Consider the following 24952-nt stretch of genomic DNA (forward strand, 5'->3'; position numbering starts at 1 on the left):
GTCAGTGCAGACATGATGGGCTGAATGGCCTCTTTTTGCATTGATTTACTAAGGGGCAATTTAGCATGGCCAATCCCCCTGCACATTTTTGGACACTAAGAGGCAATTTAGCCCTGTCAATCCATCTAACCTGCACATCTTTGGACAATAATGTTTACGATGATAACAATCTACAAATTAGGCTAAAAGCACCTGGGTCACGAAAGGTGCTATTTAAATGCAAAATAGCCCCAGTGAATTGGAGCTCATGGGTGCCCATAGGGCTCAGTGTGTCTCCCTTCTTGACTTCCCTGGTAACTTGAGGCAATGTCCCTTTAAATCACAATAACACTAATTGGGGTTATTGAGGTTGCAATGTGACTCCCTCACCTGCAGCAAATGATGAGCTTCGACGGGGGAAAAAAAAAGCAGGTTATTTCTACAGAGACGCAGCAGCCATTCCAGGCCAGACACCAGCCCTGGGATCCATCTTTGCGGGAGCGCAATGGCGGCGATGGTGAGTGAGTGAGGGTCTCTCTCCGCAATCCGGTTAAAATCTCCGCCATCCGCAGGAGCCGGCGGCCGCCAGCTGGCCGGTGCCGTTCACCGGGGCCCCTGCTGTTATCCGCTGCCGATATTTGCCGGGTTTTGAGGTTGTCTTTCTCTTCGTTCCCTCCTTCCCTCCCCCCTTCCCTCCTTTGATGTTCGGCCTTCTGTGGAGGGGCCGGTGGTTGCCATGGTTTCTGAGGGGCCGGCGGTTGCCATGGTTTCTGAGGGCCTGCTTCCCACCAAAAGCCTGAGAGTTTCGCTGGCTGAGGTAACAGGGATGGTGTTCACATTCAAACTCATTCTGGTTTTTGATTTATTGTTCAGTGTGTATGTATAATAAATAAATATTGGCACTGGATTTATTATTCTGGAATTGCTTGAGGGGTTTATTTGTTTTAAGTAGGGTTGGGCCATGTGGGGAAAGGTTTGTGTTCTAGAACAAGGGGCTGAATGGCCTTTGGCTTAGAGATTTATTACTTGCCCACTTTCCACCCTCTTTCCCAGAGTGAATGGAATGAAGATATTTTAGTCCTGTTGCCCTAGACCACAGGCTGAATGGTTGTTGGCTTAGAGGTTTATTACTCGTTGGCTTGCCAATGTTTCTTGGTGGCACGGTGGTTAGCACTGCTGCCTCAATGCCAGGAGCCTGGGTTTGATTCCCAGCTTGAGTCACTGCCTGTGTCTGCACATTCTCCCTGTGTCTGTGTGGGTTTCCTCCCACGCTCTGAAAGATTGGCCATGTCGGGCTAATGGAAGGACTCTTAGTAGTGTTGATGAGCGGTGAGATCTCGGGGTACGTGTGCATAGCTCCCTGAAAGTTGGCACCCAGGTTGATAAGGCGTACGGTGTGTTAGCTTTTATTGGTAGAGGGATTGAATTTCGGAGTTGTGAGGTCATGTTACAACTGTACAAAACTCTGGTGCGGCCACACTTGGAGTATTGCGTACAGTTCTGGTCGCCACGTTATAAGAAAGATGTGGAAGCATTGGAAAGGGTGCAGAGGACCTTTTACCAGGATGTTGCCTGGTATGGTGGGAAGGCCTTATGAGGAAAGGCTGAGGGACTTGAGGTTCTTTTCATTAGAGAGAAGGTTAAGAGGTGACCTAATTGAGGCATACAAGATGATCAAAGGATTGGCTAGGGTGGATAGCGAGAGCCTTTCCTTGGATGGTGATGGCTAACATGAGGGGGCATAGCTTCAAATTAAGGGGTGGTAATTATAGGACAGATGTCAGAGGTAGGCTGTTTACTCAGAGGGTAGTAAGGGTGTGGAATGCCCTGCCTGCAGCAGTTGTGGACTCATCAACCTTAAGGACGTTCAGATGGTGAGTGGATAGGCATATGGGTAACATTGGAATAGTTTAGGTCAGAGGGTCATTAGTTTGGATCCATTGGTTGGCTCAACGTTGAGGGCCGAAGGGCCTGTACTGCGCTGTAATGTTCTATGTTCTAATTTCTCAATCACTGTACCCAGACTAGTGCTGGGGTGTGGCCTCAAGTTCAAACCAAATAAAAGGGGTAGCTCCCCAAAAGGAAGGGGAACAGCCTGAACAAATCAAAGTACAAAAGAAATTTGAAAACATCAAATTAAAATGTGATTATTAGGATTAATGCACCCCAGTTTGCGTGGTGACTAGGAGATTTTCACAGTAACTTCATTGCAGAGTTAACGTCAGTCTTCTTGCAACACTAACCAATAAACTTAAACTTCTCCAAGGTGATGTCAAGTTGCCAACCCCCACCTTTTTGATTTATTATTGTCATGTGTCTAATTGCTGGAGAGTGATCTAAGAATTATTTTAAAAATGGGCAGCGCTGCTGCTTCACAGCTCCAGGGACCTGGGTTCGATTCCTGGCTTGGGTCACTGTCTGTGTGGCGTTTGCACATTCTCCTTGTGTCTGTGGGGGTTTGCTCCGGTTTCCTCCTCAGTCCAAAGGTGTGTGAGTTAGGTTGATTGGCCATGCTAAAATTGCCCCTTAGGGTCCAGGGATGTGCAGGTTATAGGGATTAGCAGGTAAACTGTGTAGGGATATGGGGACAGGGCCTGGGTGGGATTGTGGTTGGTGCAGACTCGATGGGCCGAAGGGCCTGTTTCTGCACTGTAGGGTTCTATGATCTATGTCTGCAGGGTGTTGCTGTGGGGCAGTGCAAGAGAAAAATAATTGAGCTAATGAGGAATAAAACGTTTTGCTGATGTTGCTCAATCTATTTTTAAAATCAGATAAAAGTAGATTACTGGAACCTGATGCTGGGCAACACAACAGCTCAGTGACTCTCACTGTTTGCTGTGCAGATACATGGATTTGGGCCGGTGTCTGTGGGAGTTTGCGCATTCTCCCCGTGCTTGCGTGGGTTTTCTCCGGGTGCTCCGGTTTCCTCCCACACCCCAAAGATGTGCTCTTAGGCTGATTGGAGGTTATAAATTGTCCCTAAATTAGTTTTTCCTCAATGTGGATTGCCATAAGCATAGATAAGGGTCATGGGTGGAGGGGGGACTCAATGTTAAAATGGTGGCGTGGGCTCGTTGGGCCGAAGGGCCTGTTTTATGTTCCCGGCTGTTTTTTTTTCCTCCCAAACAGAAAATGCTGAAAAATGTTGGCAGGTTTGACAGCATCTGTGGGGAGGGCACAGAGCTAAGTATTTGAGTCTGGTTGACTTTGTTCTCTCTAAAACTAGAGATGGGGCAAATGTCTATTTGACTTGAGGTGTGATCCAACTTCGATCACTGCAACTCTACAGTGCAGAAGAAGGCCATTCAGCCCATTGAGTATAAGAACATAAGAACATAAGAAATAGGAGCAGGAGTAGGCCATCTGGCCCTTCGAGCCTGCCCCGCCATTCAATAAGATCATGGCTGATCTGTCGTGGCTCAGTTCCACTTTCCCGCCCTCTCCCCATAACCCTTAATCCCCTCTCTTATCAAAAACCCATCAACCCGCTTCTTAAAAATATTTAGCGAGGCAGCCTCCACCACTTCAACGGGCAGAGAATTCCAGAGATTCACCACCCTTTGAGTGAAGAAGTTCCTCCTCAACTCCGTTCTGAACTGCCCCCCCTTTATCTTGAGGCTGTGCCCCCTAGTCCTACTGTCTTTTTTGAGCGGGAAGAGTCTTTCCACCTCTATCCTATCCATCCCATTCATCATCTTATATGTCTCAATGAGATCTCCCCTCATTCTTCTAAACTCTAACGAGTACAAGCCTAGTTTATTCAGCCTCTCCTCATAGCTCAACCCCCTCAACTCCGGTATCAGCCTAGTAAACCTCCTCTGCACTCCCTCCAAGGCCAAAATATCCTTGCGCAGGTGCGGCGCCCAAAACTGCACACAGTACTCCAGCTGCGGCCTCACCAATGCCCTATACAGCTGCAGCAAGACCTCCCTACTCTTATATTCAATCCCCCTCGCTATGAAGGCCAGCATCCCATTCGCCTTCCTGACCACCTGCTGCACCTGCAGGCTGGGTTTTTGCGACTCATGCACAAGGACCCCGAGGTCCCTCTGCACCGTCGCCTGCTGCAGTTTTTCGCCACGTAAGTAATAGTCCTTCCTACCATTCTTCCTACCAAAGTGGACCACCTCACACTTGCCAACATTAAATTCCATGTTGCATGTATGCACCAACAACAACCCCACCTCAGGCCCTATCCCCACACGCTTACCCTGCTAATCCCTATGTAACCTACACATCCTGGGGCACTATGGGCAACTTAGCATGGCTAATCAACCTGACTCGCACATCTTTGGACTGTGGGAGAAAACTGGAGCACCCAGAGGAAACCCATTCAGACGGGAGAATATGCAAACTCCGCATAGACAGTGACCCAAGCCAGGAATCGAATCTGTGTCACTGGAGCTATGAGGCAGCAGTGCTAACCACTGTGCTGCCTATCACTGACTTTACTCTGTTTCACTAGATTTCCATTGGCTTAGTGGTAGTGCACAGGTGAAGTGTACAATGGGACTTGTTTGTCCAAATTAAAGTTGGTAGTTTTTAAAGCCTAATGTTATTTACCTGACTTCAAATTATTTGATTCCTTTGTTCTTGTTTTTCAGACTCTGTATACAACCCCTGATTTCTGGAGGTCCTACCCAGCTTTGATTGCTGCTGAGTACAGTAATGTGTCACTCAGAGTCGAATCCGGGGCTCCGGCGTTCTCGGAAACTGGCTGTATGACTCCATACTTCCTTAACCGGTTCCCTCGGGGAAAGGTCAGCGAGCCCTTTTGTCGTATCGTATAATGAAAATTTCCAGGAAGTAATGAGTCCTGTGGCAGAGATGAATTTCAAACAATCAAATTAGGGGATGTTTGGGAATAAGGAAGGCCATTTTGACCCACTTTAGTTGATTTAATGTTGAAACAACTGTGTCTCTTCTCTCCTCCAGTGATGCCCTGCCACCACCACACCCCACACTCCACAAACCACATTTGTGGTGGTTTCATTTTCTTAAATGGGTTTTTTTTTGTTTCTAGTTCCCTTGCATTGCAAAGGTATTGGGATAGCAAATTGATCTTGATTAGAACTATGCAGAACTAAGAACATAAGAAATAGGAGCAGGAGTCGGCCATCTAGCCCGTCGAGCCTGCCCCGCCATTCAATAAGATCATGGCTGATCTGAAGTGGATCAGTTCCACTTTCCCGCTTTCTCCCCATAACCCTTAATCCCCTTGTCTATCAGAAACCTATCTACCCGTGACTTAAATATATTCGGCGAGGCAGCCTCCACCACTTCAATGGGCAGAGAATTCCAGAGATTCACCACCCTTTGAGTGAAAAAGTTCCTCCTCAACTCCAATCTAAACTGCCCCCCCTCCTTATTTTGAGGCTGTACCCTCTACTTCTGCTTTCCTTTCTAAGCAGAAAGAATCTCTCTACCTCTACCCTATCTAAAATTCTAACTAAAATTCTCACGTCTGATGGTTTGAGATACATCGATCACCTGTTCTAGTGCTTGTGTTAAGGCTACAGATTGAAAGCCCCACCCTGGGATCTTGACCATATCAAAATCCATGTTCCCCAATGCTTTACTGACGGAGGGCTGAAACTGTGGCAATCTTCTAAGACTCTATTTGAAATGCATGGGAGTTGACCCTTATTTGTTCATGGCATGTGGGCATCACTGGCTGGGTCAGTACTTATTGCCCATCCCTGAGGGCATTTAAGAGTCAACCATGTTCCTGTGAATCTGGAGTCACATGTAGGCCAGACCAGGTGACAGATTCTCTTTCCTAAGGGATATTGGTGAACCAGTTGGATTTTTGCAACCTTAACAATGGTTTTACATCATTAGACTTTTAATACCCTGGATTACAAGTCCAGTGACTATGCCACTGCCTCCCCACAACCAATAAATGTCATACAACGTAGAACATTACAGCGCAGTACAGGCCCTTCGGCCCTTGATGGTTCCACTGGTCGGCGCAACAATCTAATGACCCTCTAACCTAAACTATTCCAATGTTATCCATATGCCTATCCACTGACCATTTGAGTGCTCTTAAAGTTGGCTAGACCACAACTGCTGCAGGCAGGGCATTCCACGCCCTTACTACCCTCTGAGTAAAGTCACGATACTGGCAGTCGGATTGATTCTGTGATGTAAGTATTTCATCGGTTTAATCAAACTCTTTGCTAAGTTTGCTTTCCATTGGCTTAAGATTGTCACTGGACTAATAATCCAGGGACCCAGGCAACCAGTCAAATTTGAATTTGACCTAATAGTGACCATTGTCAATTACCCCATGGTTCACTAGTGTCCTTTAGGGAAGGAAATCTGTTCACTTTGCCCAGTCTGACCTACATGTGATTCCAGAGCCACAGCAACGTGGAATGCCCTCTGAAATGGTCACTCAGTTCAAGGGTGTTGCTGGCTTTTTTCAGACTGAATATTACCAAAATTCAGTTAATAAAAAGGCTCAGTCATATCCTGGTCAAAGATGCATCTTTACTTGATCAACGATCAGTATTTTGGGCAGTCCAACACCTCTGAAGATAACACCGAGTATTCCAACACCTTGAACAAAGAACAACACAGCACCAGAAACAGGCCCTTCAGCCCAACAAGCCCACGCTGCCATTTTAACACTCAGTGAGTGCCTCCTCTACCACCTTCTACCTATTACTTTTGTCTACACCCGATTAGGGGAGGTCTAATTTGGGGACAATTTGTTAGCACCAATCAGCCTAAAAGCATGTTTTTTGGGGTGTGGGAGAATGTGCAAACTCCCACAGATGCCGACCCAAGCCAGAGATCCAACCCAGGTCTATGTATCTGCACAGCAAACAGTGATAGTTACTGAGCTGGCATGTTGCCCGTCAGATGGTCCAGTTTAAGCGTACACTAACAACGTGAAGCACTAGGCAACTCTCGAAGCAACAAGAGCAGCCCTCACACGACCCACTGTGTGTATGTCCCTTGTCCACCAATAAAGCGGATCGAATCTCCTGTGGATGTAAAAAAAAAAGACATCAATAAACATACAGCTTATACAGACTTGTGAAGTTACAATACATCAGACAGGACAATTATACATTTTCAAATTTGCTTTCCCACCTTCTCATTAGTTATGAACCAGTCATTAGTGCAAATCAATCATTGTTAACAGCTGTCATATACCTTAGCCAATTGCATTCTACCCTTTGACATCATGGGATTTCATTGGTCCATAGAATCCAGATGTTCCTTCCCCTTGTCACTAAAACCCCTGACGCTTAGCAATAGAGTTCAAAGGCACTGTTCTCTCCAACTCTCATTGTGTCAATGGCTGAGTCAGTCAGTCAGTTGATATTCCCTTGCCTGAGACGCACTGTCTTATCAGTATAAATTGAACTGCTCTATTCTTTGGGAACCCCTATAGTCTGTAACTTTATGCTGATAAGAATATAAACATTCTGCGGTTTTATTGTTCCAAAGAATGTGGTTCATCTCACTCCTCCTTCATCCCATCATGCACTGGAGCAGCCTGCCTTTGGCTGAAGTGTACAGATTACTTTAAAAATACATTCTAAGATCCAAAATATCTTTAAATCAGAAGTACTTGTTCAAATCTCTCTCTTGTTTAAATCTTTTACTGTCATTATATGTCTTTGTGCAGACAGTACCCCTGTTAGTCTGATCTGGAGTCTCTTCACTCAGTGTGGGCAGTTTTATTAGTGTACAAATTCCTGATTGTTTGAGGTTTCTCTAAAAAAGGGCAAATCTTTAGGGACGGGCCATAACTGCTGGCCCAGCCAACAGTGATCACATCCCATAAATTTAAAAAAAAATCCATCTAGTGATGGTGTGGAAGTAGTTTTTATAATGCCAATTTCCCATGGCGGTGACACTTAACAAACGTAAACTGAATTCCTTTGGCGTGGTGCTAATATCACTGGATTAGTCAGAGTCCAGGCTTAGAGCTTTGAACTTGATTTTTTTTAAAAATTAACTTATCTCTAATTGAATTGGTTCAGTACCCTTGGGGAAGGGAATCTGTCGTGCTTATCCAGTCTGACTGACGTGAATCCAGACCCACAGCAATGTGGCTGACTCTTAACTGCTATCTGAAATGGCCAAGCAAGCTGCTTAGTGCCCAAGATGGGGTGCAATGCCTTATCTTGTCTGTGTCTCTTGTGGCAACCATGGTGGCATAGTAGTTATCACTGCTGCCTCACAGCGCCAGGGACCCAGGCACAATTCCAGCCTTGGGTGACAGTGCAGTTTGCACGTTCTCCCTATCAACATGGGTTCCCTCTGGGTGCTCTGGCTTCCTCCCACGCAAGATGTGCAGGTTAATTGGGTTGGCCATGCTAAATGCACAGGGCCAGAAGGATAGGGTGGGGGTGGTGCACGTAGGAGGTCCTATGAACATAGAACATAGAACATAGAACATTACAGCGCAGAACAGGCCCTTCGGCCCACGATGTTGCGCCGACCAGTTACAAAAACAATGACCCACTAGCCTATACCAATCCCTTTTCGTCCATAAACCTATCCAGAGATCTCTTAAACGCCCCCAAACTAGACGCCCCCAAACTATGAGGAGAGACTGAGGGATTTAGGGTTGTTTTCGTTGGAAAGAAGGCGGCTAAGAGGGGATCTTATTGAAACATATAAGATGATTAGAGGTTTAGATAGGGTGGATAGTGATAGCCTTTTTCCTCAGATGGTGAAAGCTAGCACGAGGGGGCATGGCTTTAAATTAAGGAGGGGTAGCTACAGGACGGATGTCAGGGGTAGGTTCTTTACCCAGTGGGTGGTGAGGGATTGGAATGCCCTGCCTGCTGCAGTTGTAAATGCGCCTAGTTTGGGGGCGTTTAAGAGATCTGTGGATAGGTTTATGGACGAAAAGGGATTGGTATAGGCTAGTGGGTCATTGTTTTTGTAACTGGTCGGCGCAACATCGTGGGCCAAAGGGCCTGTTCTGCGCTGTTATGTTCTATGTAGGTGAGATGCTTTTTCAGGTGGCACAATGGTCAGCACTGCTGCCTTGGTGTCCAAGGATGTGCAGGTTGGGTGGATTAGCCATGGTAAATGTGTGGAGTTACAGGGCCAGGGTTGGGGGAGAGGGCCTGGGAATGATACTGAGTGCAGACTTATTGGGCTGAATGGCCTCTTCTGCACTAGAGATCCTATTGAGTTTGTTTTTGGAGCAAGCAAGAGATGGATTTGGGCCTGCACAGTCCACTTTGAGTATTGGCTTTGTAATTACATCTTTGTAATCTAAGAATGGAGTAAAAATTTAGGGAAAAAAAGTACTGACCTTACCATTGTATGGAAACACTTGTGGAATGCACCTTTGCTCCACACACCAAGTTGTGTGGTGACCCTGAATGTTGTGCTGTGATGGTGATTTTGTCATGTTCTTTCAGATATTTTATGAAAGGACATTTTTGCAATAAAAACAACTGCTAGCCTTGCCAGTGGTGCCCTCATTCTATGAAAAATGAATTAAAAAGAATGATACCATAACAAGGATCCTTATCCTGTTGTACGCAGTCACTGGCAAAGAATAAAACAAGACTGGATTAAGTGAGATGGCTGCAATTGGAAATTTTTTGAAATTATGTCCCCTCTACAGTGATAGGAAGGAAAATGGGTGACCCTGCAAAAGTCCCATTGCTGGTATTTAATCTCAGTGAAGTGACCTGAAATTTGTGGAGCTTCATCAAACATTGGCAGAAGTTTTTAAGTCATTTGTGGGACATGAATGTTGCTGGCTGGCCAGCATTTATTACCCATCCCTAGTTGCCCTTGATCAGACCACAGTTGAGTCAAACACATTGCTGTGTCACTGCAGTCACATATAGGCCAAGATCCTGACGTTGGGCTAGGGTGGGCAGGCACAGTAAGAGGTCTGACAACATCAGGTTAAAGTTGAAAAGGTTTATTTGGAATCATGAGCTTTTGGAACCCAGCTCCTTCATCAGGTGAGTGAAGGAGCAGCACTCCAAAAGCTTGTGATTCCAGGTAAACCTGTTGGACTTTAACCTGAAGTTGAGAGACTTCTTGTATGTGGGCCAGACCAGGTAAGGGCAGCAGATGTTCTTCCATAAGAACATAAGAAATAGGAGCAGGAGTCGGCCATCTAGCCCTTCGAGCCTGCCCCACCATTCAATAAGATCATGGCTGATCTGAAGTGGATCAGTTCCGCTTTCCCACTTTCTCCCCATAACCCTTAATTCTCTTGTCTATCAGAAACCTATCTACCCGTGACTTAAATATATTTAGCGAGGTAGCCTCCACCACTTCAACGGGCAGAGAATTCCAGAGATTCGCCACCCTTTGAGTGAAGAAGTTCCTCCTCAACGCTGATCTAAACTGTCTCCCCCCCCCCCCCCCCCCTCATCCCCCCTCATCCCCCCTCATCCTTCTAAACTCCAGTGAGTACAGACCCAGTCTATTTAGTCTCTCTTCATAGTCCAACCCCCCTCATCTCCGGTATCAGCCTAGTGAACCTCCTCTGCACTCCCTCCAAGGCCAATATATCCTTCTGCAAGTGCGGTGACCAAAACTGCACACAGTACTCCAGCTGCGGCCTCACCAATGCCCTGTACAGTTGCAGCAAGACTTCCCTGCTTTTATATTCAATCCCCCTCGCTATAAAGGCCAACATTCCATTCGCCGCCTTGATCACCTGCTGCACCTGCAGACTGGGTTTTTGCGACTCGTGCACAAAGGTCCCTCTGCACCGTAGCACGCTGCAGCTTTTTGCCCTTTAAATACTAATCCCTCCTACTATCATCCCTGCCAAAGTGGATAACCTCACACTTGGAAACATTATACTCCATCTGCCAGGTCCTCGCTCAGCCTATCCAGATCTCGGGTCCCTACTTAAGGGTGTTCCAGTAATTTTATTCAGTTGAAGGGGTACAGCACTTGTATTGCAACCTTTTACGGAGTTGCTGAATTTGCCCCAGTTAGAGACTGCATGTGCAGTTTGGGCTTGTTTGGAACATGGCTTGATTGGGTGCCACCAGATACCTACATTTGTACAGCTGAAGGTGCTTTAAGCTGGGAGGATGACTTGGCCAGCCAGCCTCTGGTGACTAGCACTGACTTTGGGTGCTGACAGGAAAACACCTGATATTCTACCAGTCAGTCAAGGGCACTGGGACCACCTCGAGCACTCTTAATGTCAAGTGGCAGTTGCATAATAATAAAATGTGCTTAATGTGGCTATAATTATGCCTGAAACCTTTCTGTACCCCCTTAGGTGCCAGTGTTGGTGACTGACAGTGGCTTCTGTGTGCAAGAAAGCAATGCAATTGCTTATTATGGTGAGTAAGTTTCCTGTTGTCTCACCTTTTCCCTTCTGACCTCCTACACTTGTGTTGTGTGTACGGTGTGGAAACTGGTCTTTTGTCCCCACTGGCCAGTACTCTCATCAGATCGATACATTTTTTTCCTTTCTCCTTTGCATGTTCACCCAGCTTACTCTTAACTCCATCCGTGTTGTTAGTTCCTTGTGGGAATGAGTTTCCACTGAATTCATCCCTTGGATTTTGATTTTGAGTCAAAAGGGATGGGCAGGAAAATGGAGTTGCTCATTCTATTGGTAACTTTGCATATTTCCAAATTAGGAAGGCTATTAAGTAAAGCTAGTCTTTTTTTTTTGCTTTGTTCATGGGATATGGTTGCGCTATGAGGAGAGGCTGAATAAGCTAGGCTTGTACTTGTTAGAGTTTAGAAGAATGAGGGGAGATCTCATTGAGACATATAAGATGATGAATGGGATGGATAGGATAGAGGTGGAGAGACTCTTCCTGCTCAAAGGACAGTAGGACTAGGGGGCACAGCCTCAAGATAAAGGGGGTGCGGTTTAGAACGGAGTTGAGGAGGAACTTCTTCACTCAAAGGGTGGTGAATCTCTGGAATTCTCTCACTGTTGAAGTGGTGGAGGCTGCCTCGCTAAATATTTTTAAGACGCGGGTTGATGGGGTTTTGATAAGCGAGGGGATTAAGGGTTATGGAGAGAGGGCGGGAATATGGAACTGAGCCACGACAGATCAGCCATGATCTTGTTGAATGGCAGGGCAGGCTCGAAGGGCTAGATGGCCTACTCCTGCTCCTGTTTCTTATGTTCTTATACCGCAAGACTAGTATTTATTGCCCTTGGAAGTAGCAGTGAGTCACCTTCAGCAGCAATAGGCCATGTAGTGTGGGTACATCCACAGTGCTGTTAGTAAGGGAGTCAGGATTTCCATGATGGTGAAGGAATGGCAGTTGTAGTTTCAAGTCAGGATGGTGCGGGGAGGGGGACTTGCAGGTGTTTGTATCACATACACCTGTTGCCCTTGGATTTCTAGGTGGTACAGCCCACTGAAGGGGCTTGAATTGGAACAGGGCAGCTTGTAGATGGTGGACATGGCTGCTAGTGTGTGTCAGTGGTTCAGGAGAGGGGAGTCAATCAAGCAGGCTTTTGTCTTGGATGGTGTAGAACTACTTGTATTATTGGAGCTGCGCTCCTCCAAGCCAGTGGAGAGTATTCCATCATACGCCTGGTCTGTGCCTTATAGATGGTATATGGGTTTTGGGGGTTGGGCAGTGTAGGTGAACTACTCACCTTGTTTTCATGTCCCTGACCTATTTTTAGCCACAGTAATAATGCAGCTAGTTCAGTTTCCTGTCAGTGGTAACCCCAGGAGTGTAGACTCCATAAATGGGGTGGAGAGTGGTGCTATCCTCAGAGAATGGGTTGTAGAGAATCATGGTGAAAATTGACAGTTATATTTCTACATCACTGTCCAACTAGCGGGAAGAACCTATCCATCCCTTTCATCATCTTATACGTCTCAATGAGATCTCCCCTCATCCTTCTAAACTCTAACGAGTACAAGCCCAGTTTATTCAGCCTGTCCTCATAGCTCAATTCTGGTATCAGCCTAGTAAACCTCCTCTGCACTCCCTCCAAGGCCAAAATATCCTTGCGCAGGTGTGACGACCAAAACTGCACACAGTACTCCAGCTGCGGCCTCACCAGTGCCCTGTACAGTTGCAGCAAGACCTCCCTACTTTTATATTCTATCCCTCTCGCTATGAAGGCCAGCATCCCATTCGCCTTCCTGACCACCTGCTGCACCTGTAGGCTGGGTTTTTTGCAACTCGTGCACAAGGACCCCCAGGTCCCTCTGCACTGTAGCGTGCTGCAGCTTTTCACCCTGTAAGTAGTAGTCCTTCCTACTATTATTCCTACCAAAGTGGATAACCTCACACTTGCCAACAATGTATTCCATCTGCCAGGTTCCTGCCCACTCGCTCAGCCTATCTAGATCCCTCTGCAGACTGGAAGGTATAAAGTCTTTAAACCAGTGCATTGGACTGTCTTTCCTTTGTCCCTGTCCCATGGAATTGCAATTTTATCTCTTAGCCAAGCAATGCTATTTGTGAATCATGGAATCCTACAGTGCGGAAGGAGACCATTCAGCCCATCGAGTGTGCACCATCCACAATCCCACCTAGGCCCTATCCCCATAATTCATGATTTTTGCCCTGTTAGTCCCCCTGACACTAAGGGGCAATTTAGCATGGCCGATCCACGATAATACACCTTTGGGCTGTGGGAGAAAACCCATCTCACATTCATTTTATTAAAATTACTATTGTCGCAGCATTCCAGTTGTGGAATGTTCTGTCATTGGCTCAGACCAATGGGTCCAGAGACCAGGCTAGTGAGGAGATGGGAAGGGGCTGGGTGGAAGATTGGAGTATTGTGAATCATCTTAATTTCTGCATTCTGGTTTGTACAAAATCCACGGCATCTCTTAACTGGGAGCAGCTTCTGCTGAGCTGGAGCGTCGGACCTTGTTCCTCTTGTCGGTGGGCAATAGCAGAGCTCGCCCAACAGAGGGCAGCATGGTCTCAGCCACTGAAGCCAATGCTGATTTTTAAAGTCTGGATAAAAACAAATTACTGCGGATGCTGGAATCTGAAACCAAAACAGAAAACGCTGGAAACCTCTCAGCAGGTCTGGCAGCATCTGTAAGGAGAGAAAAGAGCTGACGTTTCCAGTCCAGATGAGCCGTTGACTGACTGCCACTGCTTGGCAGGAGAGCCTTGGATAGTTGAGATAAAGCTGCTGTTCCCCTGGATGTTTACTCCATGTGATAGACCCTCCTCCTCTATAACTATCTTGTGAACTGGCATCTTAGAACCTTTAAGATAAGAAATGGGCCATTTGCTGCCTTCCACCCAAGCCTGCAACAACTCCTTCATTCAGTACGATCGTGGCTGATCTGATTGTAGCCATAATTGCATTTTTCCTGTCAGTTCCCCCCCATATCCACTCAACTTGACCCTGTCAGTCATTTGTCCTGAATGTACAGGGAGTTGCAGCCTCTGTCGGGTCATAGAATCCCCACAGTGCAGGAGGAGACCCTTTGGCCCATCAAGCCTGGACCAAATATCCCCACTCGGGCCCTGCCCAAGTAAGGGGAGCAGGTGGGAAAGTGGAACTGATCCACTTCAGATCAGCCATGATCTTATTGAATGGCGGAGCAGGCTTGAAGGGCTAGCTGGCCCACTCCTGCTCCTATTTCTTATGTTCTGTCCCCATGACTCCACATTTACCCTAATTAGTCTCCCTGACACTAAGGGGCAATTTAGCACGGATGATGCAGCTAACACGCACATCTTTGGAGTGTGGGAGGAAACCCACATCAGGAGAATGTTTGTGCAGACGGTGACCTGACGCTGTATTGAACCTGGGTCCCTGGCACTGAGGCAGCAGTGCTTGCCACCATGTCACCCACATGTCCTGGGGGGGGTTATTGACTGTCTGAAGAAATTCCCTCACTAGAACCCCCAGTTTTTTTTGCAGATAGTCCTGTTTTTCATGATTGGGTTTTAACAAAAACTTTGATCATCGCAAGAACTGGAAACTTCTGATTAATTCCACAGGCTTCCTTAGTCAATGGTTTAATGTGCCCAGGGGAAAAGTGTTTTTGGGTAGTGGGATGGTAAGTGGCATAGAGCAGTAAACTTCTGAAGCACTGATAGATGCACAGCCTTCTATAAGGCACTTGTCAGCTGGATTCAAGCCTTGGGGCAGAACACTGGTTAGCACTGCTGCATCACAGCGTCAGGATTCAATTACTGGCTCAGGTCACTGCCTGTGTGGAGTTTGCACATTCTCCCCATGCCTGCATGGGCTTCCTCTGGGTGCTCCAGTTTCCTCCCACGGTACAAAGATATGTGGGTTAGGTGGATTGGCCATGCTGAATTGCCCCTTGTTTTGGGAGGGTTAGCTAGGGTAAACACATTGGGTTATGGGGATGGGGCCTGGGTGAATTGTGATCAGTGCAGATTCAATGGGCCAAATGGCAGGCTCCTGCACTGTGGGATTCTCTGAACCTCTTTGAAGAGTTGGAGGAACAAGCTCGTGCTAATCATCTTTTGATCCTCTTATTTCTGCACAGCCCATAATGATCTCTGCTCCTGGAATATATAGTCCATGCTGTGCTCCTGGTTCACGTTTGGGTAAAGCCTCATCATTGTTTGAGGTGGTTGGAGGCAGCCAGGGTGGGTTCCTGTTGGTAGTAGGTGGTTTAGCCTCTGAGCAGGTTTGAGCTCTGGTGAATGTTATCAACAAAAGCAATGAGGTGATGGCTGCCATTGAGTAAAGCTGCGGGGTGGCAGTCTCTGCTCCCTTACACAAATCATTGCTGCTCATGTTGAACTGTGAAATAGGTGGAGTAGCAGAAAGAATCCTGTTGGTTCAGAGAATATTCCCCTTAATCCTTGGAAATCCTGCTGCATTCTATGTTGGTGGTTAATTTGGGGAGATGGGACCCAGAGAAGTAATATCCATGTGCCTAATCCCAAGTGGAGATGAGGGTAAATTCCTAGCTGAGGTTAGCTGCTGTGTTTTTTTTGTAATCTCTATTTAAAGGCTGGGCATTTCATGTTCTGAAGCATTTTGTACCTAGTCTGAGATTTGGTGTCACTTTAGGTCCCCAATCACTGGTCTTGTGTTGTCTTGACCGCTGCATATGGTTGGACCTCACACCACCACCACCTACCCACCCATCCCCCCCCCACCAGGGCCTCGATCTCTTGGGGCTTTTGAGTGACGACACAGAGGTAGAGGTTTCTTTGTTGTTTGACAATCCTGCCAAAGAAAAGATCAAGGAACAGCACAGGAACAGGCTCTTTGGCCGTCCAAGCCTGTGCTGATCGCGATGCCTGCCTAAACTAAAACTATTTGCATTCAGAGTCTGTATCCTTCCATTCCCGTCCTCTTCGTGGCATCTAGACACCCCTTAAATGTTGCTATTGTACCTGTTCCCACCACCTCCCCAGGCAGCGCGTTTGAGATGTTCACCACCCTCTGTAATTTAAAAAAAAAACTGCCTCATGCATCTCTAAACATTTCACCATACGCCTTAAACCTATCCCCCCCCTACTGTAGGAAAGAGCATCTGACCATCTACTCTGTCCATGTCACTCATCTTGTAAACCTCTATCAGGTCACCCCTCAACCTGTCTCATTCCAATAGGAACAAACCAAGTTTATCCAACCTCTGCTCATAACTAATACCCTCCAGAGCAGGCAACATGCTGGTTTGACCTTTTCGAGCTCTGGATGGCTGCAGTTTGTTATTTAATTCTGAACATCTGGTGGTGGTGATTCTGATGTCTTTAATCCTGAGCATGGTGTTTGATTTGAGCACTGAGCATGTTGCCTGTTAAACTTTGAAAGCCAGTGATATCCATTCCATTTATGATGGAATTCACCCACTAGAACGCTCTGGCAAGTGTTACCATTTGCATTTGATTTCAGTCTCTATGGCACTGGGTGGGTAAAGGTCCATCTTGCTTCCTGCCCTGTCGAACCTGAACTCCTGGCACCTAGTGGGGCAGTACAGTGGGTTAGCAGGGACACGGGTTCAGTTCCTGCCTTGAGTCCCTGACTGTGTGGAGTTTGCACGCTCTCCGTGTCAGTGTGGACTTCTTCCACGTGCTCTGATTTCTTCCAACAGTCCAAAGCTGTGTGGGTTAGGTTGAGTGGCCATGATAGATTGACTATTGTCAGGGGATTAGCAGGATAAATATGTGGGGTTGTGGGAATAGGGCCTGGGTGGGATTGTGGTTGGTGGAGACAGTGCACATGGAGTCTTTATTCATGCACTTTCACCTACTGTCAGGAGAAAGATACAAAAGTCTGAGGTCATATACCAACCAACTGTAACAGTACATTCTGCATTCTCTCCTCCTCTCTGAATGGTATACTTTGCCTGTATTGTGTACAAGAAACAATACTTTTCACTATACTATACATATGATAAATCAAAAAGACTTAATGGGCCGAACGGCCTCCTCACTGAAGGGATTTTATGCCCCTAGTCTGTTGTAATATGGCTATTTTCTTGTGGTCTGGTAAATACGGCTGCTTGATTCTATCAGGAACATGTTGGGTTGATTGGTAGTGGTGTGACCTTCACTAACCTCTAGGGGTTAAATACAAAATAAATCCCTGGCGCACACTGCCAAATCAACATGTAACAATTTATTTATCTAACACTGAGCAAATTAACTAAACTAACAAACCAAATCAAACAAGATTCTAATGGTATGCTGTTCCAATAAATACAATTCTCTCAACAAATAAAAACTTAGTCACTCTCTAATTTGCAACCAGGTTTTGTCTACCAGAATATTCTGGGCCTTCAGATTTTTCTTTGGTACCTTTTTGCTATCTAGATGGGGCTTTGAGCAGTTGCTATCTGCTTTTTGTCCCACAGCCCCCTTTTCATTTCTGTAGTGACAACATATCAATGTTTCCCACGGTAGGGTTGGTCCTAGGTTGTCAAAACCGTCAGATTTAAATTTAATGGGTTCTTGGTATCCAAGCACCTGATTCAAATTGGCTGAATTCAACACTGCTGCTTGGCCTTTTGATAAACATTTCTGCTTGGGACACTCTCTCTTTGTATTTGCCTTGGCACAGGAAAGGCATCACCTTTTTTAAGGCACCATGCAATGCTTTCTCCCCAGCATCTTACAAACACCAGTGTACAATTGCTCTACCCAACTTTGCAATTCTTGATTGTCTAGCCATTTATTGGGGGGGGGGGGGGGCCGTGTTGCTATATTTTTCTTGGCTGCGTGGGTTGTGGCACTGGATGCTTGGTAGTTTGGCTGTTGGGAGGCAGTGCTTGTCCCCTCTGAACCCATCCTGACTGTGAATGCCTAGGCAATGATGACTACTGTCACTAGGGTTTCTGGAGAGGGGTGGGGGGAGAGAATGGATGGAATTCTGATGGTGGGGCCTGAATAGTATCTTGGGTGTGACTGCAGATGGAGTGGGGGGAGGACGTTTGATTTTGTTTGCCACCCCTGAGATGGCATGAGTGCTCCTGGCTTGTTAACTGTCATTCTATGTTTATCTTTGTTGTGATTTGATTTATTATTGCTGCAAGTATTAATATACAGTGGAAAGTATTGTTTCTTGCACACTACGTAGCATACCATTTATCGTGAAGGAAAGGAGAGAGTGCAGAATGTAATGTTAGTCATAAGGTGTAGTGAAAGATCAACTGAATGCAAGGTAGATCCATTCAGAAGTCTGGCAGCAGGAAAGAAGCTGTTCTTGAGTCGGTGACCTCAGTTTTATTTGTAACTTTTTCCTGACGGAAGAAGGTGGAAGAGAATGTCCAGGGTGTATCGTCATAGAACCCTACAGTGCAGAAACAGGCCCTTCGGCCCATTGAGTCTGCACCGACTGCAATCCCACCCAGGCTCTACCCCCACATCCCTACATAGTTTACCCGCTAATCCCTCTAACCTAAGCATCTCAGGACACTAAGGGGCATTTTTTTAACATGGCCAATCAACCTAACCCTGCACATCTTTGGACTACAGTGTATGTGGAGTCCTTTAATTACATTGGCTGCTTTTCTGAGGCAGTCAAGTGTATAAATGGAATAATGTATAAGTGGAAGGTCGTGTAGGTTAGGATAGTTCTGCTTTGATTATCCATTCCTGGACCTTGTGAATATACTAGATGAGGGAGTGGGTTGTGCTCTAAGATGTCCCCATTTGAGGACTTCTGGGTTTAGGTTGGGGGAAGGAAAGGAGAAGTAGATCCTGTTTGGGTCATGGGAACCCAAATGTGTTTCTCGTATGAAGTTACGCTCCTGATATCTTGCATGTACACTGTAAAACCTTGTCTGTGGTTTTATCCTGGTGGCACAGTGGTTAGCGTTGCTGCCTTACAACCCTGGTTCAATTCCAGCTTTTGTCTGTGTGGGTTTCCTCCAGTGCTCTGGTTTCCTCCCACAGTTCAAAGATGTACAAGTTAGGTGGATTAGCCACACTAAATTGTCTGTTAGCATCCAAAGATGTCTAGGTTAAATGCCATGTGGGGTTGCAGGGGGAGGTGGGTCTGACTATGACATTTCAGTGTCAGTGCAGCCTTGATGGGTTGAATGGTATCTTATGCACTGCATGGATTCTATGATTTCCAGTCTCTTCAATGTTTCCTTGTGTTATCTGGGTCAGTGGGATGCTGATAAGCTCCAATTAATATTTGATCCTGGGGTGGGTTTCCTTCCCCTGTAGAGAGGGGGGGGGGTGGGAAATTGTCTTTCTCTGAAATGCCTTGACAAATCTTCCAGTTGGTGGGGAAATGCATTAAATTTTCTGATTAATGGTGAGACTTGACTGGCATCTATTGTTTCCCTGGAGATAGGGCAGGGTTACTTTGTAGTGAGCATGATGTGTGAATCTTTGGCTCATTGGGTCTTTGTGAGTCAACGTTTTCTTTGGCTGTATAGGCAAGGGTAGCAGCTACTTTGAAAGTTGATTGAAAGCTGGGTTGTGGAGATTGTAACAGATTAGTCACTTGAGGGTTTGTGTTGTCTATAAAAGTTGGAGGGGAGGTTGATCTGTGGATTCTGCACATTCTCCCCATGTCTGCATGGGTTCTCTCCCACAGTCTGAAAGACATGCTGGTTAGATGCCATTCTCCCTGTGTACCCAAACAGATACTGAGTATGGTGACTTGGAGATTTTCACAGTACCTTCATTGCTGTGTTAATGTAAGCCTACTTGTGACAAAGACTTTCGGATTAACTTGCATTTAAATTTCAGAGGGGGGAGAGTTTGGGGCCTGGTAACATGAATTACAATAGAGTTGGTGAGCCCTGATGTTTAATGGAAGGATTTGGTGAACCCATTGTTAACTGGAATGTGGTAGCTCTCTTGAAGGTTCCCTGCTTGTGGTATGAAGAGAATTTTTTGGGTCAGCATTGCTGCCCATCTCCCTCAAACTGGGTGTCTCACTTGGCCATTTCAGAGAGAATGTAAGAACCAACCACATTGCTGTGGGCCCTGGTGTCATATATAGGCCAGACTGGGTAAAGATGGCAGATTTCCTTCCCTAAAGGATGTCAGTGAACCAGATGATGGGCTTTTAACAACAAAAGACAATAATTCATGGTCATCATTAAACTTGTAGTTTCTGCTCCTATTTCTTTATCTGCCATGGTGAGATTGGACTCTAACACCTAGAGCGTTACCCTGGGTCTCTGGATTCCTAGTCTAGTTGCAATGCTGCCATCTCACTTGCGTATTTCCTTTAAAAAAATTTTAAGGAAACGGGGTGAGCCTTTGGGTCTTCTGAGCCTTGTCTGCCATATCACATTCTACCTTCCATGTCCCCTGATTCCCTTAGTATCCAGAATCTGTGTTGGAATTGTTAATTCATGGTCTGAGAATCCACTGCCCTATGGGGAAGGGAATTCCAAACTTTTGAAGAAATTTCTTGTTCTTAAATGATCCTCATTCTGATTATTTTTTTTTTGACCCCTAGCACTCAACTTCCCAACACTCGCCCTCACTCAAAGCAAGCTTCACCTCTTTAATCTCTCTCCTTTCACCCTGTATCCATGGGGTGATTATGGGTGTGGTTGTCCTTCTAACCAGCCTAGGTTCACTTACCCAACCTGTGACCAGGGCACTGGCTCGTTCAAGGCCAACGTGGAGGAAGGAATGAAAGATGGGCTTGGTTGAGGTCTGCTTGAGTGAGCTGGATTTTAAATTGCACAGATGAATTGGATTTAAATCCTACTGTGGAGCAATTTGCTCCACTTCCTTTTAAAGAGCTGCCTCTGGGAGCAGGGCGAGGCCTCCGCAGTGATGTAAAAGGCGTGCGGCCCCAGCGAGTGGGACTCTGCCGGTTGTAGTCTTACGTGATTCCTGCCAGGGTGGAGCTGCAAGACAGCCTTTGCAGAGGAAGCTTGTGTGTGATTAGGACATCCTGTTTATAATGCGAAGGCTGCGTGTGTGTGTGTTGGTTCCTGAACTCTCCTCCCAATCTGCCAATGCTGGGTGAGGCTGGGATCTCTCCCAGCGGCCGATGTGAACGTGCCTCTGGTCTGGTGGGGAGTGGGCAGTGAAGTCTTGTTTTATTTGTGGAGCAGCAATTAATATGGTGCAAACATCATGATTTCTGTCTTCTCTTCCCTGTGTGGTTTAACACACATCTTGTGTCTCAGTGGGTAGCGTTCTCACTCCTGCTCCATGGACCAATATATTGTGTGTGAGGCATGAATTAGTGGCTAGAGTTCTTGCCTGAGGTAGGTAGTTGTCAATTCAAGCCCCCACTCTGTAGGTAACGTTCCAGTGCTGTGTTGTCAGAGGTGCCATTTTGTTCAGGTTAGATATTTAAACCAACTCCTGCTCATGCAGATGGTTGAAGATCCCAGGATACCTTTTGAAGGGGAATTTTCCTCAATGTATTGGAAATTTATTCATTCATGGAACATGGGTGTTGTTGGCTGTCCAGCATTTCTTGCCCATCCCTAGTTGCCCTTGAACTGAGTGTCTTGCTAGGTCATTTCAGAGGGCAATTGAGTCAACTGCACTGCTGTGGATTTAGAGTTACAAGAAGGCCAGACCAGGTAAGGATGGCAGATTTCCTTCCCTGAAGGACTGAGTGAACCAAATGGGTTTTTCCGACAATGGTTTCATGGTCATCAGTAGATCCTTAATTCCAGATATTTTATTGAATTCCAATCTGCCATGGTGGGATTTGACTCTGGGCCCCCAGAACATTAGCTGAGTTTCTGGATTAAAATATTAGTGATTTTTAAAATACCACTCGGCCAAACGCATTCCCCTAGTTATCCACTAGTCAACATGACAAAGTAGCAATGATCTAGTGATTGTGTTGCTGTTTTGGGTTGGGGAAGGGGAGGGCTTGCTGTATGCAAATGAAATGTTGCATTTTTCAGTGACAGGAAAGCTGGATGGAAACTCCTTTGGATGTCCTTTTGAGGCGCTACAGAAATGCAAGTCTTCAATTAGTGGATCTCCGTTCAAGGAAGAAAAACACTTTTTTTTCTCCCCCTTTGCCTTTTGAAGAAATTCAGTTTCTTTAATTGAGGATCCATCTCCAGAGGGAAGAGTTGGGGTCTGTTTTATTGAACTGTGTTCCTTCCTAGATAAAGTGCATTAATCCCTGACCCTCCCCAACAACAGAAGGTTGCTGTTTCTGGAAATTCTGCTTCCAATGACTGTGTATTGTCAAACCAGCACTTTTTAAACACTGGGAGTTGGAATTTTACAGTAGCTGGTTCCAGGACGAGGAGCCTCGGCAGATGTTCTGCAGCTGTGATGTGTACTCAACCTCTGCACAGTGGTGTACAGTTAAATCCTCGTTACCTTAAATAACACTAAGCTGTAAGATTTGGATCAAAAAGCCCTTTATTTCAGGCTTGAGGCTCCTTTGAACTGGAGGACTGAGGGCATTCCCACTGCTTTAATAGGCTTGGAATCCATTGCTGTTCTGTTGCTGTGGCAATTTACTGAGATCTTTTTACTCTCCTTTTGTTGCCAACTGGCATTAGATAACTGCCAAGCAAAACCTCCATTTCCTTCAACACTTTGACTAGTTGATTGCTGGCCCTTGTTCACTGGCAGCTCATGTTGAATTGAGGCTTTCTTTCTGATGGCCCTTGAAGGTTCAGTGCCATGGAATATAAACTGCAAAAAGCAGTGTAATGTTGACCCGCTGTGACCTCTGCAGATGGACTGCTGCTCACCTATGCCCCACTATTCTGGCTAATAGCATTTAGTTTTAAAGAATTTGCATTTCTAACGGGCCCTTCATGACTACCAGAGACCTCAAAAGTATTACTTTGAAGAGCCAATTTGCACATAGCAACCTCTATCAGGGGTAGGTTCTTTACCCAGAGGGTGGTGAGGGATTGGAATGCCCTGCCTGCTGCAGTTGTAAATGCGCCTAGTTTGGGGGCGTTTAAGAGATCTGTGGATAGGTTTATGGACGAGAAGGGATTGGTTTAGGTTAGTGGGTCATTGTTTTGTAACTGGTCGGCGCAACATCGTGGGCCGAAGGGCCTGTTCTGCGCTGTAATGTTCTATGTTCTATGTTCTCCCAAACAGCAGTGAGTTCATGATTGGGAAAAATGGCTTCTGTAATTTGCATATTGATTGCTTGTGCTTTGACGCTGGCAATCAGAGATACAACATAGAAACAGGCCCAGCTCACCCATGCCAAACAGGTTTCCTCAACTGAACTAATCTCAATGCATTCATATCCCTCAACTTTCCCATCCATGTACCTGCACAACTTTGTACTGCCTCTACCACCAACTCTGGTAGCTCATTCCATATTCACACTGCCCTGTGTTGGGGGAGAAAGTTGCCCCTCAGGCCCCTTTTAATCTTCCCTTCTCCCCTAAACCTATGTCCTCTAGTTTTGGACTCCCTATTTTGGGGAAGAGTCCTCAGCTAGTCACCTTATCAATGACCCTCATGGTTTTATAAACCTCTAAGTTCATCCCTCATCAGCCTACATTCTGTGGGAGCAAGTCCCAGCATCTCCTTTATAATTTAAACCTTCCAGTCCCAGTAACATCATTGTAAATTTTTTTGGCAGTTTAATAATGTACCAGGGTAACTAGAATTGTACATAATACTTCAAATATGGCCTTGCACATTGTACAATTGTAACATAACATTCCAACTCCTGTACTTAATGCTGTGACTGATGTAGGCAAGTATGCCAAACACTACCTTCACCACCTCTGATGCCACTTTGAGCTATGTCTGCACCCCTAGATCTCTTCAGCAATACTCCCCAGGGCCTTACTATTAACTCCCTGGGACTATTAAGTCCCACCCTGGTTTGTCTTACCAAACTGCCACACCTTGCATTTATCTGAATTAAACTCCACCTGCCATTCCTTGGCCTTGTCCATCTCCATAATCTACAACTCTCTGCTTTTTACACCCATCGGATCATAGCTTCATGAGCGTCTGATTTTAATTGTTAATATTTGCAGTGCCCAGGCCTTAAGATCTGAGCATTCCCTCCCTAAACATAGAAACATAAAAAAACTACACAATACAGGCCCTTTGGCTCACAAAGTTGTCAAATATGTCCCTACCTTAGAGATTACTAGGCTTACCTGTAACCCTCTATCTTACTAAGTTCCATGTACTTATCTAAACGTTTCTTAAAAGACCCTATTGATGCTGGCAGCCTATTTCTCCCTCCCACCCACCCACCACTGAGTGAAAACTTACTGCCATTTCCCCTGTACCTACTCCCCAGCACTTTAAACCTGTGTCCTCTTGTGGCAACCATTTCAGCCCTAGGAAAAAGCCTCTGACTATCCACTCGATCAATACCTCTCAACATTTTATAAACCTCTATCAGGTCAACCTTCATCCTTTGTCTCTCCAAGGACAAAAGGCCAAGCTCCCTTGACCTATCCTCGTAAGGCATGCTCCCCAATCCAGGCAACATCCTTGTAAATCTCCTCTGCACCCTTTCTATGGCTTCCACATCCTTCCTGTAATGAGGCAACTAAAACTGAGCACAGTATTCCAGGGTCCTATATAGCTGCAATATTATTTCTTGACTCCTAAACTCAATTCCTTGGTTGAAGGCCAGTAACCATGCACCTTAACCACA

At 46.0% G+C, this 24952-nt stretch overlaps 1 protein-coding gene across 1 annotated transcript in view; it reads left to right on the forward strand.

Moving 5' to 3' along the window:
- The first annotated feature begins 484 nt into the window (after positions 1-484).
- The window catches only part of LOC145337164 (elongation factor 1-gamma-like), a 52098-nt gene continuing 27630 nt past the window's right edge, over positions 485-24952 (forward strand). The window contains 4 exon segments of the mRNA XM_080181954.1: positions 485-496; positions 552-632; positions 4584-4739; positions 11225-11288. Coding sequence (XP_080038080.1) covers positions 485-496; positions 552-632; positions 4584-4739; positions 11225-11288 — 313 coding nt within the window.

The sequence above is a fragment of the Carcharhinus amblyrhynchos genome, unplaced genomic scaffold (genome assembly GCF_965287045.1).
Source record: "Carcharhinus amblyrhynchos unplaced genomic scaffold, sCarAmb.v2.hapA scaffold_44, whole genome shotgun sequence".
Lineage (NCBI taxonomy): Eukaryota > Metazoa > Chordata > Chondrichthyes > Carcharhiniformes > Carcharhinidae > Carcharhinus > Carcharhinus amblyrhynchos.